The sequence below is a fragment of the Hippocampus comes genome, unplaced genomic scaffold (genome assembly GCF_001891065.2).
Source record: "Hippocampus comes isolate QL1 unplaced genomic scaffold, H_comes_QL1_v1.1 scaffold85, whole genome shotgun sequence".
Classification (NCBI taxonomy): Eukaryota; Metazoa; Chordata; class Actinopteri; order Syngnathiformes; family Syngnathidae; genus Hippocampus; species Hippocampus comes.
Genome location: NW_017805540.1, coordinates 4161738 through 4179850, shown reverse-complemented (window position 1 = coordinate 4179850; position 18113 = coordinate 4161738). Strand labels below are relative to the sequence as shown.

At 43.5% G+C, this 18113-nt stretch overlaps 1 protein-coding gene across 10 annotated transcripts in view; it reads right to left on the bottom strand.

Annotated features, from left to right (window-relative positions):
• Positions 1-643: 643 nt before the first annotated feature.
• The window catches only part of adgrl2b.1 (adhesion G protein-coupled receptor L2b, tandem duplicate 1), a 158904-nt gene continuing 141434 nt past the window's right edge, over positions 644-18113 (bottom strand). For 4 of the 10 annotated variants that reach the window (XM_019879092.1, XM_019879093.1, XM_019879098.1 and 1 more), the window contains 3 exons: positions 16682-16810; positions 13956-14052; positions 644-3612 (listed from right to left, as the gene is read on the bottom strand). In XM_019879092.1, coding sequence (XP_019734651.1) covers positions 2771-3612; positions 13956-14052; positions 16682-16810 — 1068 coding nt within the window. In that variant the 3' untranslated portion in view covers positions 644-2770. Of the gene's footprint in view, positions 3613-5495; positions 5550-10869; positions 10996-13955; positions 14053-16681; positions 16811-18113 lie in introns of all 10 variants that reach the window. The other 6 variants (XM_019879089.1, XM_019879091.1, XM_019879090.1 and 3 more) reach the window with 4 other exon arrangements.

Below are 18113 nucleotides of genomic sequence, written 5' to 3'. Positions count from 1 at the left end.
AGATGGATGTAACAGAGGATCCAGTTATTTTTCAAAATAAAACATCTTTCAGATTCCAATATGAATAAAACTGAAGTAAGTTATGTATTCTTTCTGTGTGGCCAGGTACCAAATGACCGGTACCGGTCTGCGGCCCGGGGGTTGGGGACCTCTGCGCTAGAATATTCTGGGAAAAGTTCTGCGACTCCACCACCAACTTGTTCAGCCTGGAGGCGCAGGTACTTCTGTAAGATGCCATAAACCTACGTAGGTTGCACAATACAAATGCAAATGCCTTGCTTTTGGCACTTTACAGGTACATAAGGCAGAGCTTGTTAGTAAAAATAAGCATTGGGACATTTGTGAACAAGAAAAAAAAATTCACATTTAATTGATATCAAACAGGAGTTGAATGAAATATCAGCTGACAATGGGCTCTTACAAAAGAAATATCAGGAACCTAATCAGTGCCGCAACAACCTTCGCAGTTTTTTTTTTTTTTAACCAAATAGTTCCATTAATAAATTAACAAGAGTAAAAGAAAGACAAGTTTCCGCAAACAAAAAGTCCAGGTGACACATTTTCCTTCAAAGAGTTGTCCATGAAAGAAAGCAAAAGCACTTTACAAGCAGAGATGTGAGCAGATGGATTCGGATCTCTCTCCAAATACTGTAATTTTTTTTTCCTTCTTTTAAAACATATTTGATCATACAACAAGTCCAAGTGTGAGAGGGAACAAAAGCATATCCCCTCCATTTTTATTCACTTTACATGAAGAGTTCTATTAACATGGAAGAGGGGTTAACTACTGAATGGTTGCCTTTTCTTTTTCTTTTTTTTTTCTTTCTATTTTTTTTTTTTTTGTTAAACATTATTACCTTTTACACTAGTGGTACAGCAAAATATAAACTCTTTTAGCTGTTACTTTGACAACAGTTAATTGTGCAATAGAGAAAATATAAGGCCTGAGTCTGAATTAGTGGTTTTCATTACTTTACAATCACAACTGTGGGGCCACTGGAGTTTGTCTAGAAAGAGCCTGGTTTTGAAAAGCAGGCCTCAGATCACCAGGAGTGTGTCAGGACCTCTTTACTGGGATATTTAACCTATTTCCATCCTTGAGACACGGTACACATACAGACTTTTGGTTTTTGTCCCAATTTTGCCCAGTCTCGACCAAGGACGACAAATGCCAGACTATCTTATAACATAGCTTGGAAGATGATCCTGTGAGATGAGTTAATTTGGTCCGATAATAGGATCCATGACAGGTCGGATGCCGACAACCTCAAGCCCATTTCCCAATGAGGGGCGAACCTACGCGACCGTTGGCGAAGGGAGCAAAAAAGTGCATTCGCGTCAGGGTTCATTCAATGTTACAAATGTTCGCAAAACGTTGGCCAACGGTTTTAGTATTTTTTTTCTTGTCGCAAGGACACGTTCAAAATGACCTTGCGACAAGAAGAGTACAAACATCTGACAAATGTCTGGTGGCCGTTTGGCAAACAGTTGCGACCTTGAACGAACCCAGATGAGACCGCAACACCCGCTAATGTTCGCCTCTCAGTGGGTTGGGGCTTTAAATGTTTAACGAATTCAATAACGGCGGTCAACAAATGTTTACAAATTTTTTTAATCAGAGATGCTTTTATAGACTTTTTTTTTGCGCTGATACTGCATCTATCTGCCCTCGTTTTTGCTATCACACATCAGATTTTCACAATATAGCCGCGGCAATATAGTATCTAATATTTAGTCATATTTCTGAACTAAGGCTTCGGTTCAGCAACAGGTGGAATTTTTTTTTTCACTTTAAATTACAACGCACGGTAAAATCTGAATTGTGCAAGCTTTTATAGGTCATATGAAAATGTCCAAAATGTGATGTGCTAGAAAGAAAGCGAAGACACATTTTTAAATCAGTGCCAAACACGCATTTAGGGACACATAAAGCCATCTCTGATTCAAATTTTCTGTTAAGTAATGAAATTAAGAGCAAAAATCTTGGGTGTGTGGGGGAAGTGACCACTGCCGAGTCATGGCTCCGAGATCTGTGACGTTGAACAGAATGTAGCCAATCAAGAAGAGCCTCAACTGAGGAACAACAAAGCGGGCCATAAAATAAAACAACCATGTCCGACCAGATGTCATATTTTGTATAAACGTGTTCGCCAGACGGCAAGATGTAGTTTACAACCCAAGTCTTTATTGACAACATCATCATTCTACTACCTTCCAGTCTCTCGTCCTTTCGAAAACATTCAGGAAACACCAATGCAACACAACTGGTCATGTTTCTTTTTTCTTTTTTTTTGTCACAGCACAATTGAATCCACCAGATTTCCGTCTTGGGAGGATTCTAGCTCGGTGGTAGAACAGAAACTTTGTGTGTGTGGTTTTCTGTGTCGTCATTATCGGGCACACAGCACACACAGTCTGACCAAAACTGTAAATTGACAGATTTTTTTTTCTTTGTGTGTGGTCTGGAAATGGGAAACAACTTTTTCAAGATATGACAAACCTTGATGTGTGTACTGGGCCTTACACAGCCTGTGCACCTCCATTGTCTGACAGCAAAGTGTTCACAGTCCACGTTCAGGCCTCATTCGAACAAGTTTTTAAGTATCAAGGAGTTTTGTGTGCAAAAAAAAAAAAAAAAAAAAAAGTCACTGATTCATTCCTTTACCCACCCAACAACGCCCCGACTTCCTGGTGCGCTTGTAGAGTGCGGAGCCGGGCTCAGCGGCTCACTTGACATCAACCGGAAACACCTGCCCACTCGGGTTTGAGCTCAGAGGCTGGTGATGATCTGCATCTGTCCGTCAGCGGAGGCGTCCCCCTCTTGGGCGGCGGGCGGCGCTGGGGGCAAGCAGCTGTCACTGGGCACTCGGTTTATGTGGTAGTAGGAAAGCGGGGGCGCATCCCCGAGCTCGGGCATGCTTTTATGATACGCGTCCTCGCTGTTGCTTCGGGTGGAGGGGGAGCGCTCGTCCTCCTCTTCCTCCTCGGGGGGGTACGGTGAAGCGGAGGGCGAGTCCCTCAGGTTGGGCATGCTGGTGTAGAGCGAGTCTCTGTTGTTGTTGTTGCTGGCGTCCTCCCCCGGCGTCACGGTCTCCACATGGCCCTCCAACTGCCTAGGAGCCTTTTGGGCATTGTAGAGCAGGGAGTGAGTCCTCTGTGGCAGAAGGGGGGCCTCCATCGCCTCCTTGTGGTGTGGCTGCAGGAGCAGCTCCAGGGGCACGTGGCCCTCTCGCCCACTTGCTCTCTGCGGGGACGACGCCTCGACACGATCGGCTTCGACGGCGTCGTCCTCGCTGCCGCTTCCGCCCCCGCCCCGGTCCGCGGCCGCCCTGGTCTGCGGGGCTAGCGCCGAGTCCCGATCACGCTGGGCGCCGCCGCCGCGGCCTCTGGGTGCGGCGCGGGGCCGCAGGTTGTTGTGCACCATCTCGGATATGATCATCTTCTCAAAGGCGGCGTCGTCCAGGTTGAGGCCCCCCATGTCGGGCTGGGGGGCGCGGACGCCGACGGCTTCATAGTTGTCGTCTCGCAGGGAATAGCTGTTGTTGAAGTTTCCGTTGAGGGGGAGGGTGTCCATGGCGCTGATGTCCCGGCTGTTGCTCAGAGACTGCTGTCCTGCAACAAATGACAGATGACAACACGTGAGATGATTTTCTGCCTCCTAACCGAACCCACTTCTTGAAAACACCATCCGCATGGACTTGATATTGCTCAGTACACTTGTTCCCTTCCTTTTATGAAGACCCCATTCTTTCCAAAAAAAGGTCTGCACTCCTATGGCTCAAGCCAATCAAATGCCATGCCCACAAACACAAGGGTATTTTTTTTTAAAAGCACTGCTCTACTTTGTGACGTGAGTAAAAATAAATAAATAGAATGAAACAAGTTGAAGATGGGCCCCGGAAGCAATCGTTGTGGCGGCTGACTTGACTTCAAAGTGAGGCCGATCACAAATGTGTGGTGGTAGGCTTTAACTCACGGGTGTCAAACTCAAGGCCCGGGGGCCAGGTATGGGGCAGCCAACTGGTTCGCACATCAGCCTCACAGTGCAGAAGCGCAGAGTTCGATTCTGACATGTTATCCCCGTGCCTGCGTGGGTTTTTTCCAGGTGCTCCAGTTTCCTCCCACATTCCAAAAACATGCATGGCAGGTTCACGGAACACTCTAAATTGTCCGGAGGAGTGATTGTGAGCGTGAATGGTTGTTCATCTATGTGTGCCCTGCGATTGGCTGGCAACCGGTTCAGGTTGTACCCTGCCTAGTGCTCAAAGACAGCTGGGACAGGCTCCGGCATGCCTCGTGAGGATGAGAGGATAAGAAAATGGGTGGATGGATATAACGGCATGCAAAAAAGACCAATTTTATCCAATTAGTTGATTGTCCATCTAGCTCACGGGTGTCAAACTCAAGGCCCGGGGGCCAGATCTGGCCCGCCATATCATTTTGTGTGGCCCGCGGGAGCAAATCGAGCATGTCAGCTTTTCCATGATGCTTGCTAAAGTCTGAACCAAAATTTAAAATTGTCAGATGTAATCCATCATTACATAGAGATATCGCAAGCATTATCTCATTACTTACTTATTACATTAACGGAAGCAATGGCTGAACTAACCATTATTCTAGACTTCCGATTTCAAAACTAGTTATCCACCAATTTGTTGTGCAGTGTATAAGTAATATGTGGAGGTGATCAAACATTTATATGGTTTCATAAAATTCACAGTCATAATGTCCCGCTGAGGGAAACCCGAACTACAAAAATGAGTTTGACACCCCTGCTTTTACTGGAGCGTAGCATTCAATTCGAAGTACTCTTGCGTACTGGCGCAGTGCTTTTGTGCACCCGTGTGCAGGTATTTACAGTATATTTATCTAAATGTATGTGCATATAAAATGAAAGTACAAATGTACAAAAAGTTTAAGTGACAGTCAAGTTACAAAAAAAAGCCAATATATTAAAAACATTAAAATAGATGAATTATACCATCCAACTCAATGATACATACAATAATATATAATACAATAAAATACACAATAAAATATGAAAGTGTATCATTAAAAAAAAAAAAAAATCTCTAAAAATACCCATGTGTTTGTGGATGCGGGCTGAGAATTGATCCCGAACAATATCGACGTCATGCGGAGAGATGGCAAGACGCGATGAGACCAAAAGTATCGTACATACAGTCGAGCATGAGCAGCAGCATGTGAACAACACGGCGGCACACAAAGGCAGCCACAGACACAATGAAGAAAGAACGACAAAAAGCACAAGCGGGTTGAACATCAACAATGAATAAAACATTGCAGCCTTTAAAAGAAGTTGGGGGGGGAAAAAAAAGAAGGAGCGATGTGGAACACAGATGGCCTGCCACCTCTGTACACCCCCCACCCCCAAGAAACACACAGGCACGTTACGACACACACACACACACACACACACACACACACACACACACACACACACGCGCGCGCGCAGGCACGGTGCAATGACTCACTTCGCCACCACTCACATCAAGTGTGTCTGCTCAGGCTATCTGCCCTAAGCACAGCTGATGTGCAAAAAAAGTGGGAAAACAAAGACACTCGTTTTCAAAATTGCAGCAGAAACAAATACACAGACAAAAAAAAAATGCTCAAAATCAAACACAATAAAAGCAGGTAAAGAGGAAAGAAAATGCTCTGGATTCAGTCGGCTTGCGTCCTTGGAATGAAAGATAACAGAATGCTTTGTTCAGATTTTTTTGGTGTGTGTGTGTATGTGTGTGTGTGTTGGACACTTTTGAAGGAGGACAAAAGCAAGGACGACTGAATCCTGGACTCAGCAGGTGAAGGAAAAAAGCTCAGCGGCAAGCAAACGTCTGCTAGCTTCAACGATGCCAAGCTCCCAACCCTTACTTTTGATTGACACCTGACTTTTTCCTCGCTTTTTTTTTAATTTTTTTTTATAAGACACATGCGCACGCACACACACGAGTTAATTCGCCTTCTCCAATGTCAAATGTAAGCACTTTTAAGATCCATTTTGAGAGCTTTTCCTGCTGCAGATTTCTACAGCATACAGTAGCGGGCTGTCATTTGGACATTGTAATAGAGGAACCCGCTGCCATGTAACATGAGAAATAGCATTCGAGTATTTGCCACGTTAGAAATCTTTTTATTTCGTGTTTTTTATTGTCACCTTTCAAATGAAGGGAGGAATCATTTTGTATGGTGGAATGACATTGTTCACGTCACAGCTCGTTTATACACGACTGGATATCAACACCTGATTAAAAACTAAATAAACTTGTTCTTTTTACCTCATTGTTGTTGTAAATATGACTTTTTAAAATGTTTACTTTGCCATGTTAGAAGAGATCAAGCAAGGATGGTGGCTCGAATTTAAAAAAAAAAAGTCCTTTACACAGTAATTTTTTTTGTGTCTCAACTCAACTCAACTGTATTTATAGTGCGAAATAAACATTTTCTTGTGCATTATAAAATATACGATTGTTTTGTCATTTTCTAATGCGCTTATATCCTCACAAGGGTTGCGGTCGGGGGGGGGGGGGCTGCTGGAGCCTGTCCCAGCTGTCTTCGGGCAATGGGCGAGGGACACCCTGAAATGGTTGCCAGCCAATCGCAGGGCACACATAGATGAACAACCATTCACGTTCACAATGACACGGGGGACAATTTAGAGCACAGGTGTCAAACACAAGGCCTGGGGGCCAGATCTGGCCCTCCTCATCATTTTATGTGGCCCGTGAGAGCAAATCAAACATTCTTGCTAAAATCTGGACCAAAATTTCAACTTCTCATTTGTAATAAACAAGTGAGATTTGCAAGCATTTTCTTGTCACCAAACTACTCATGACCTAACTTACACAATAGTCGACGAAACTGTTCTTCCTGATTTCTTTATATAGTTTCAGTCATACTGACCCGCCAAAGGAAATGGTAACGACAATGTAGCCCGTGACAAAAATGAGTTTGACACCCCTGATTTAGATCTTTCAATTGACCCACCATGCATGTTTTGGAATGTGGGAGGAAACTGGAACACCCGGAGAAAACCCACGCAGGCACGGGGAGAACATGCAAACTCCACACAGGAAGGCCGGAGCCGGAATTGAACCCTTCACCTCTGTGAAGACCGATGCACGAACCAGTCGACCACCGTTCCGCCTATCACTAACAATTATTATATACATCGTAAAATAAAATCACACAGGCGGCCCTGCCACATTCCAAAAACATGCATGGCAGGGTGATCGAACGCTCTATTGTCCCTAGGCGTGAGTGTGAGCGCGGATGGTTGTTCGTCTCTGTGTGCCCTGCGATTGGCTGGTAACCGGTTCAGGGTGTCCCCCGCCTACTGCCCTAAGACGGCTGGGCTAGGCTCCAGAACCCCCCACGACTCTTATGAGGATAAAGAGGCTCAAAAAATGGATGGACGGATGGATGAATAAAATGACACAAAATAAATAACATGGAATGAGAAAAAAAAAGAATAGACTTCCAGTCATGAATAACAATCAATGCTACAAAAGAAGTTGTGCTTTGCTACAAGTGCTTTGAGTGAAGTTTCATTTTACATATGCGTGAAGGTAACAACTGTTCAGTGAGCCGTTTTACTGACACACACACACACACACACACACACACACACACACACACACACACACACACACACACAGAAACCTTTGCAGCCCTTTTTTTCTGACCTTGAGAAGGCAGCTTGAGTGTTTTGTTTGTTGCTGCTGTTGTTTTCCCGAGCACTGGCGGTAACCTTCATATGCTCGCTCTCATTTGATGTACTTTGATTTCACGAGAGGATTTTATGAGGCGGCTAGGCTTTCTGCGGCGAGCTGACATTTTAGTGGCGGCTCACTCCGTGGAATAAAATGAAATAAAGCTCACAAAAATACGAACGGATGACAGCTGGTGAACATGAAAGAGATTTTTTTCGAAAGACAAGGAAAGAAAAAAAATGAGCACAGGGGTGAGAAGAGGTCAGGTGATTATCGGACACATCCTCTGAAATGTGCTGTGTTTATGCACAGACAGGTATTGTCTGAGATGGGAGTTTTGCAGCTGAGGAGGGTGGCGGAGAGTGGCTGGGAAAGATGGGAACGGAATCCGAGTGGACCCGTCACAGCTGCACTCTGTGAATCAATCCAAAGTGAAATTTATCCAAGATGTTTGCGATGCTTGTACGGCACAAGGAGTAACATCTGCCGAACATTACTTCGTATTAATAAACTCATAAGACATGACGATCTGACTCCCCCCCACCCCGCTTTCATCCCCAAGGCGTTAAATGTAACGATTATAGCAGACCAAATGTGAAAAGAAGCTCATGTCTCCTGCCGCGACTTTCCGATTTGGGAATCCGTCATTTGGTTTCCAGGAAAACGGCACACCATATGTTAGATTGCTTCTTGATCGACTCATAAATACGGCCGTAAATGTGGCTAACGTTCCTCTAGAGGCAGGACTGAGCCACAGTGGACAGAAATGTTTAATCGAAATCACCCGTTCCGACTTGAATGTACGTAATTTAATTCAGTACACCGAGTTTTGTATCATTGGACGCGGCTTGGTAAAAGGTATGCTAGCTTAAACAATACAGTCGCATGCATGCACGCTAGCGTATGTTTTTAAAAAGGAAGCGGGAGCAAAACTGGTTTCGGTTATACTTGATTGAGGTATTCAACAATGTAGTCATGTTACTTTTTGATCAATCCTCATTATCAAGTCCATCGAAGTCTTATTAACTTCCTCCCTGAACTCTGAACGCTGACGTGTTTCCATCAAACAATTCTAAACATTCAACCCCCCAAAAATAAAAGTTAAAATAAGAATTTAAACTATGTAAAAATAAATACCGAACCCTTAACGAATAAGCTGCTCAGCTGCTGTTTGAGGGTTGACTGCCATACAAGCATATCAAAAGGAGAAAAAAAAATTGTTCAAAGGTTCTCTGACTGCATATGTGAATTTTGGATGATGTTGTTTTGAACAATGTATTACATTTCCAATGCTTTTTTTTAAAGGCATTTTGTCTTCATTGTGCAGCAATTGAATGACCTAACGGGGGACGGCTATTAAGGTTGTATTAAGTTGAACTCTTCGCATTTGTAACGCGATTGGCCTTTCATCATGCTGCTGTTGCTTTTCTCCATTCTCTTTTATCATCAAATGGGGAGAATATCTGAGGGCTACGACCGTGTGCCCGCGCCGCATCACGCACGTCCTTTCTTCCCTATGATTGGCTTTTTTTACCCTCCCTTTTGGCTGTGCCAGCATGGAATTAGGTCGCCGCAGACATAAGTAAACATCGACTAAATAAAAGATAACTGTTTCAAAGTGTTTCTCGCCACTGACCGATGATCAGTGGCACAAAAGATCGGGATAATATCGAACAACCAAATGAAAAACAGGAAATGAAGTGGTCAATGACAAAATACTCATTGTCTCCATTGGTAACCTTGAAACAGCAGTCAACTGGGGACTACCTGTGAGTAATATTAATTAATTAATGTTTTAAATTAATTAATATAAAAAAAAAGATTATAATATACTTCATTTTGGATGTAACTTACCCAACACTGACAACCAAAAACGTTTTTTTTTAAATCAACCTACTCAGTAATGCTACGAAGGTACCCCCTGTAGCAAGTTAGCTTTAGCTCAAGTACAATGCTAAATGTGTAGCTTCCGTTAGCCTCGTTGTCTCAGCATGTGTGCTGAAAACATTGCGATGATCTTGAATGCCGATGCTAGAAAATGAAATTTCAGAACGCTTTGCTCTCCTCTTTTGCTCCACTAACGAGCGGTGGCCTAAACTGTTAGTGCCTTATTCCCGCATGTAAAGGCTTGGTTTAAAAAAATTGATGCATAAATAAACTGGTGGGCTTGAGCCCAGCACCAAACTGAACTTTGCTTTCATCTTTCACATTCCCATCATTACTTAACTCTCTGTACGCCAAATTTGAAACACAGATACAGTACATGTAAGAAAGAATGAAACGGCTTTTCTTTTCAGTGCCACGGGCTAAATCAAAGGTGGATTAGGAACAAACTGACATACAAGATGCAAAAATAGAATCGTAAAATGACAACAACAAAAGAAGCAATTAAAAATACTTTGTACACTTGTAAAAGAATAGAAAACTAATATATCATTTTTGTTGCTTTTTTTTCTTGTGAAAGTACAGGCTTTATTTTATTGTATACTTCTTGACATTTTTTTTTTTTTTTATTTGTGTAAAAGCCTTCCTAATATTTCCTGGTAAAATTCAGAGTAAAAATTATTAGGAGTAATAATTATTTCCTTTTTTACATGTATAAAATGTAACATATGAGGTGATTTAAATATCTAAAATGCATTGTGAACCTAATGAATATTGTAATATAATATATGCCGTATACATTTTTATTTGTTTCTTTTATATTATTAAATATGTAGAAAAAGTCATCTGTCTGCAGGCGCCAATTACAATGGCCAACATTTTTTTTTAAATCAGAGATGCAAGGAAAGTAGATGTAAATGGAGAGATAATTTTTTTTGCGCTGCTTCCAAATTGGCCCTCGTTTCGAGCACGTCATCACAATAATAATAATATAATATTTAATATATTTGTCATTTATGAATCTTGGGTTAGGTTCAGCAAAGGTGGAATTTATTCTGACACGTCAGCTATAAATTACGTGGTAAGATCCATGCTGCGCGCAAAGATACGTCAAGACACATGAAGCCATCTCTGATTCAAATTTGCTGCTGACCAATGGGCATTTTCAACTTTTTCCCGAACCCCTCTTAACATGTTCCCTTGCAAACAAATCAAAACGCGCAGGCAGGCGGCGGAGGCATGAGGCGCACACCTGGAGAGTGAAAGGTCGGTGGGGAAGGCGTGTTGCACACCACCGTCTCTGCCAGCAGGTTGTTATAAGGGTTAGTGTCGTGGGTGCGGAGGAGGGGGTTAGTGAGGAGGTAGTTGCCGGTCATGCCTAAAATAACAGAAGAAGAAAAAAAAAAGAGAGAAATGTCAGGATGGACAGTCAGGGAAAAGTGAAGGAGGGCAGCCTGACAAAACCGGCGCACCCCGATAGCCGGCATCACAACCATGTTAATCTTAGTCCCTTGTCAAAATAATCAGACAAAGCCCATTTAACGTCTGGCTACATTAATTTTACAAAAAACAGCCTTTCCCCAAACGTTTAAAGCCTTCAGCACCCCATCAAAGTTGGTGCACCCCTATTGCTAGCATCACAACCCCCACACCCGCCCAAAAAATCCAAACAAACCCTGTTAAACACAAAGCTTGTTGAGTGATTTCAAAGAGAACACCCTTTTCCTAAACTTTCTAAGGCATGCACTCCCTTCGACGCCCTGACAATGCTGATACATGGCTAACGTTGGCATCACAAATCACAAATCAACCAAATGTAAATAAAAAAATAAGTAAAAGCTCGATACAAAAAGTCTACACACCCTGTTCAAATGCAAAGTTTATTAAGTTAACCGGGATGTTATTGCTGAGAATTAAATAAATCACATTCAAACTCAGGTTAGATGGCAGTCAAAAACACACCTGTCAACATGTCAAGTGCCTCTCTCTCATTAACCCCAAATAAAGTTCAGCTGTTCTAATAGGCTTGTCTTGGCATTTTTATAGTCAGCGATTCCAGCACAAGGCTTGGTACTCAGGAGAGCTCCCCCAGCTTGAGAGATATCTCACTGTTCATGTAACGGTTAGGAAGTGAAGGCACTCAACATCCAAGGGGAGAAAATTGATTGTACCCGCAAAACTGACAAAAATATGAGAAATAAACCATTCAGGGAGGGGAAAGAAAAAAAAAAAGTCAGAAAATGCCTACCAACCCACTTTGTAAGCCAATCACCCCTTTGACAGAACAACAAAGTTAGCACACCACTATGTCAGGATCGCAGCTACAATTCCGCAAAAAATCCAAACAAATCCAATTTAGCATCCAGCTTGAAGTTGACGCACCCCGGCAACACTTGTTTGAAATTAAGCCCACACTTGGGAGGCATAAAGATGTTGCCCTTCGCGAGACATTATGCAAACAAGCCCTCAAACAATATTAGCGCGACATGTGTTGACGACGCGATCATCCGCAGCGTTTATGCGAAACAAATTCCCCCATAGAAAAGCATCCAGTCGAGACGCGAGACAAAACACAGCATTCTTATCACCCGCCGCATGCTGTTTGTGGAAAGAATATAACGAGTCATCTCGCTCATTTAGATTTAGGTCGACAAGCTCTCTCTTTCTCTCAACTGGCATGCGTTTTCATTTTTTTGGGAGGGGGGGGGCTTGAGATTTCTAATTACGTTCGAAATCTGCAGCAGCGCAGCGGGGAGCTTTGGCAGTGCCGGGATCCATCCCAAAACATGCTCTGACCTCCGCCTGACTCACTCATCCCCTCCCCGCCTTCCTCCTGACAAGCTCTGCAGGCTGCGGATGATTGAGAAGAGGCCTCTCTTGTCACCAATGCCGCCATTTCTACCCGTCAGGCCTGGAATAGAACGACTTTTTTTTTTCTTTTAAAGATGATCCCAACAGCAGCAGGAGACGGCGGCACCTCCGGACTTTGTGATACGCTATTGTGTGCTATTTTCGAACACTTAATGCTAAGAGAAGAAAAAAAAAAACCCATAGCATTAAAGTCTGTCTCCTTCCTACCGCCGCCTCCATGAAAGCGACAAAGAGCGAGCTCCGTCTCAGAGGAGGATAACGTCTGGCGGGCTTGCTTACCCTGGTTGAGCGTGGAGGTGCTGTTTATGTCTCCCGAGATGAAGGAGGACTCCGACTGTTTCCTCACCGTGTCGTTCCACATGCGCCTGATGCGGCTCTGCGTGCACACGGAAGGAGACACCGATCAACAGGTTGTCGCCGTGAGCGTTTAAGTGGCATACCGTCGTCAACGCTACTGATCTAAAAATGGATAATTGACAGATTTTAGCACTCTGTGGCTCACTTTTAGCAGGTATTTCCAAAATAAATATTTACATGGAAAAAAAAAAAGTCAGAAAATGCCTACCAACCCACTTTGTAAGCCAATCACCCCTTTGACAGAACAACAAAGTTAGCACACCACTATGTCAGGATCGCAGCTACAATTCCGCAAAAAATCCAAACAAATCCAATTTAGCATCCAGCTTGAAGTTGACGCACCCCGGCAACACTTGTTTGAAATTAAGCCCACACTTGGGAGGCATAAAGATGTTGCCCTTCGCGAGACATTATGCAAACAAGCCCTCAAACAATATTAGCGCGACATGTGTTGACGACGCGATCATCCGCAGCGTTTATGCGAAACAAATTCCCCCATAGAAAAGCATCCAGTCGAGACGCGAGACAAAACACAGCATTCTTATCACCCGCCGCATGCTGTTTGTGGAAAGAATATAACGAGTCATCTCGCTCATTTAGATTTAGGTCGACAAGCTCTCTCTTTCTCTCAACTGGCATGCGTTTTCATTTTTTTGGGAGGGGGGGGGCTTGAGATTTCTAATTACGTTCGAAATCTGCAGCAGCGCAGCGGGGAGCTTTGGCAGTGCCGGGATCCATCCCAAAACATGCTCTGACCTCCGCCTGACTCACTCATCCCCTCCCCGCCTTCCTCCTGACAAGCTCTGCAGGCTGCGGATGATTGAGAAGAGGCCTCTCTTGTCACCAATGCCGCCATTTCTACCCGTCAGGCCTGGAATAGAACGACTTTTTTTTTTCTTTTAAAGATGATCCCAACAGCAGCAGGAGACGGCGGCACCTCCGGACTTTGTGATACGCTATTGTGTGCTATTTTCGAACACTTAATGCTAAGAGAAGAAAAAAAAAACCCCATAGCATTAAAGTCTGTCTCCTTCCTACCGCCGCCTCCATGAAAGCGACAAAGAGCGAGCTCCGTCTCAGAGGAGGATAACGTCTGGCGGGCTTGCTTACCCTGGTTGAGCGTGGAGGTGCTGTTTATGTCTCCCGAGATGAAGGAGGACTCCGACTGTTTCCTCACCGTGTCGTTCCACATGCGCCTGATGCGGCTCTGCGTGCACACGGAAGGAGACACCGATCAACAGGTTGTCGCCGTGAGCGTTTAAGTGGCATACCGTCGTCAACGCTACTGATCTAAAAATGGATAATTGACAGATTTTAGCACTCTGTGGCTCACTTTTAGCAGGTATTTCCAAAATAAATATTTACATGGATCTGAATTAGTGATTTGCAACCTCACTTCTAAAACTCATTCATTTCCGACAAATAAAGTATCTTTGGGTAACTATCTCTTCCAGCAACCTATAGTGACAGGCAGAACAATGAAATGCTTTTCCACAACAATGCAGAAGGCACAACGAACCTGGAGTTCCACTTGTTGCCGTTTGCACATTCAAGATTTTGTGGCAATTTTATTGGGTGTGTACTGTGAGATTTCTCTCATGTACAATATGTGCTTTGGCTCCCAAAAGTTTGGGAAAGTCCAAATTAGTCCATGATATCAATGCTCCAATCAGGTCTAAATCCTCAATATTTGCCTCCACTATCACTTTTCGATTTACCATGTTTGGAGGAGGGCTTCAACAAAGTCGGGATGACTCCTACGTGTAAGAGAACGGCAAAATAGAGGTGCTCAAGTTAATACGCTACACACACACTTTTTGTCTTCCGAGTCTTTTTCGCCGAATGTTCTCGTCTGCCCTGTTCTTTGTCATTTTTTTACGGTCACACGTGTCTTGTCCAGATGTGCCTCATTGGCGGGTCAGTTGTATTTTGTATTTAGCTTCCTGGTTTCTTTCAGTCTACATCAGTTTTCCCTTTCCCTTTTTTTTTTTTAATTAGTTTGTCCAAAAGCGCACAGGCTAATGCTAGGTTGAAGAATGGGTTTTGTTCTTCCAATGCAGCCCTCTAAGCAGTTACAATTATCAACAATCATTGTTGCAAACATTTTTGACTTTTTGCTCCTGCTATTGGTTCATTAGAATGTATTTATCTAATTAAAAAAACAAACAAACAAAAAAAAAACTCATTCAGTAATCAGTTGATTCATTTATTCTCAACAAAATATAACAAGTAATGAAATAAACAATTTCATGAGTGCATGTAACATTTTTTTTTGAAATTATTTTGCTTATATCTTTGGCTCTTTCTTACCTTTGTTTGTATGTACTTGTTGTTTTTCATGTTGGTTTATATTTCTTTCCATTAGCAATGTTGGTATGTAATTATTGTCGAAATATATTGCACTCGAAACTATACAGATTATAATGTGGATAGTTATTCTTTGTAATATACAGCACATCCATTTACGATTTCTTATTAGGTCGTTGCACAGACGTAACTTGGACTATGAGGGAAGCAAAACTTGGACGACGTGCTGCATAAAATTGAGATGGCGGTTAGATTTAATAGGTTCTTTGAGCAGCACGTGCCTCGCTTGTTTGGTTACTGCTGGTGTACATACAGTAGCCATCGCTGTTCGGCCATGATCTTTTTTTTTTTTTTTAATTCATAGATTTGCACTGTTTGCCTTTTTCGATGCATACGTGAGACGTTTTGTTCTGGTCAAAAATAAATGGATACATATACCGTATTTTCCGCACTATAAGACGCACGTAAAAGCATTCAATTTTCAAAAAAGTCGACAGTGCCCCTTATAACCCGATGCACCTGATATGTGGATCAATATCGGACATAGTATTTTAAATGTTCTGCAAAGCGCTTTGTTACAGCTGCAGCGGTTGTGAAAGCTCTATACAAATAAAGCTGTATTGTATGGTATTCCCTTTAGCGTAGCTCCATCTAGTGGATGCATAACGCAACCGCAGCCAGCAATGTAGCTTCTATTCTATGCGCCTTACAATGGGTGCGCCCTATACATGAAAACAGTTTGAAAATAGGGCATTCATTGAAGGTGCGCCTTATACTCCGAAGCGCCTTATAGGGCGGAAAATATGGTACATTACAGAATGGTTGACTTGTTCAATAATCAAATTAAAAATGAAAATGCAATGCAGAAACATTTTACATACGCATTCTGACCTCAATGTTTTGTTTTTTTAACCTCATCACAAGTGTCCCTTTTAAAAGACAAATGTGGCCCAACTTGAACACATTTGTTTTCCCACTGGTCTACTAGATGCTGAGGCTAGAGCTCAGAGGCGCCAATTTCATGGGAGACGTGAGCGCAGTCAGCTGTTAAACTTCACTACCGCTTTCTGCCCCACCTCAGACACTACCCTCTGCACCCTATTCCGTGCTGAGACCTTTCACACCAAGCAGTTCCGACAAAGTGGAAGAAGATGCAGAAGAAGCTCTCTTCGTCCTCTGCCAACCCACACCGACTCTCTGCGGCTCTTTAATCTCCTGACCACTTTGTCTTATTGAGCAGTTTTAGTACGTTTGTGCTCGGAGGTCTGCGCCTGGATCCAGACTTTTGAAAGCGCCAACGCTGCTGAGATGAATGATTCACGCAGCGTGGACATGCCTCACTCTGAGCGCCCATCAATCCAGCGAGCGCCGCGGGGAGCGTGGATGAATACGGCGGTAAGCTGCGGCTTCTCAACTTTGCTTTACTTTCGAGGCCATGTTGGCATGGCTACGCATCAAAGTGAGCGATCAGAATGGAAAAACTAACGTCACTTATGTGCGTTTTTTTTCTTTTCCCCCCGATTACCAACCTGGGTAGCAGAAGAGTAGCGCGCCGTGGTCCGAGACGTGGCGGTCTTTACCGATCCGTGGGGGCCGTCAGGCGGCAGGGCGCCGCGGCACCGAGACTGTCGGAAGCATTTGCTGTACTCTTTGCGGACCTACGCAGGAAAAAGGACAGGTCACAAAACGCACACACCAAAAAGCTGCATGTTCTGAATCTTCTTTCAAATGTCACTGACAGCTGAGAGGTACTTGAGTGCCACATCTTGAGGAGCAAGAGCGGAAAATGACTGATAACAAAATATCTACAATGTAGGGAGTACAGTATGACGCGGTGGCCTGTGGCAGAGCTTTCTGCAGCTTTTGCTGGGTTAGTTTTGGAAATGAAACTGAAATGAAAGAATTGGAGCAGACAAAGGTGCGCATGTTGATTTTTGATGGATTCAAATCATTATGCCGAATAAACGTAATCCAGTTTTGTCTGGCTTAGTTTTTGGAAATGAAGAATTAAAAAAAAAAAAATACCTTTAACCTGTTGGAGTAAGCAAAGGTGTGCCTGTTGAATTTTGACTGCTTCAACTGACTCAGTGGATGGAAAAAAAACAAAACAAAAGAAAACTATCTGGGGATAAAAGCTGTGCCTGACAATTTTTGACGGGATCAAACGACCATGGCAAATGGCTGCATTGCTTAATCCGGTTTTTCTGGGTTTTTTTTCGGGACTAGCATGAAACTTCAAACATCATTTACAGCACAACAAGGTGTGACTCAATCAAATGACGATGGGGCATTGGCACGTCTTTCTTGCGCACTTTCAAGGCGCGGCGATTCTCCCGTCTTGGCTTCTGACACAAATTCGGAAATTTGTGCACAGCTACCAAAGCGGCGCGATTCGGTGAAGTCTGAGGGTGGCCCGAATTTCCGGATCGTGGAGTTTTCATCAGACATGTGAATCCCATCGAGATCCATTTGCAAAATACACTCACCGGCCACTTTATTAGGTATAGCTGTCCAACTGCTCGTTAACACTTTTTTCTAATCAGCCAATCACATGGCGGCAACTCAGTGCATTTAGGCATGTAGACATGGTCAAGACAATCTCCTGCAGTTCAAACCGAGCATCAGTATGGCGAAGAAAGGTGATTTGAATGGCTTTGAACGTGGCATGGTTGTTGGTGCCAGAAGGGCTGGTCTGAGTATTTCAGAAACTGCTGATCTACTGGGATTTTCACGCACAACCATCTCTAGGGTTTACGGAGAATGGTACGAAAAAGAAAAAATATCCAGTGAGTGGCAGTTCTGTGGGCGGAAATGCCTTGTTGATGCCAGAGGTCAGAGGAGAATGGCCAGACTGGTTTGAGCTGATATAAAGGCAACAGTGACTCAAATAACCACCCGTTACAACCAAGGTAGGCAGAAGAGCATCTCTGAACGCACAGTACGTCGAACTTTGAGGCAGAT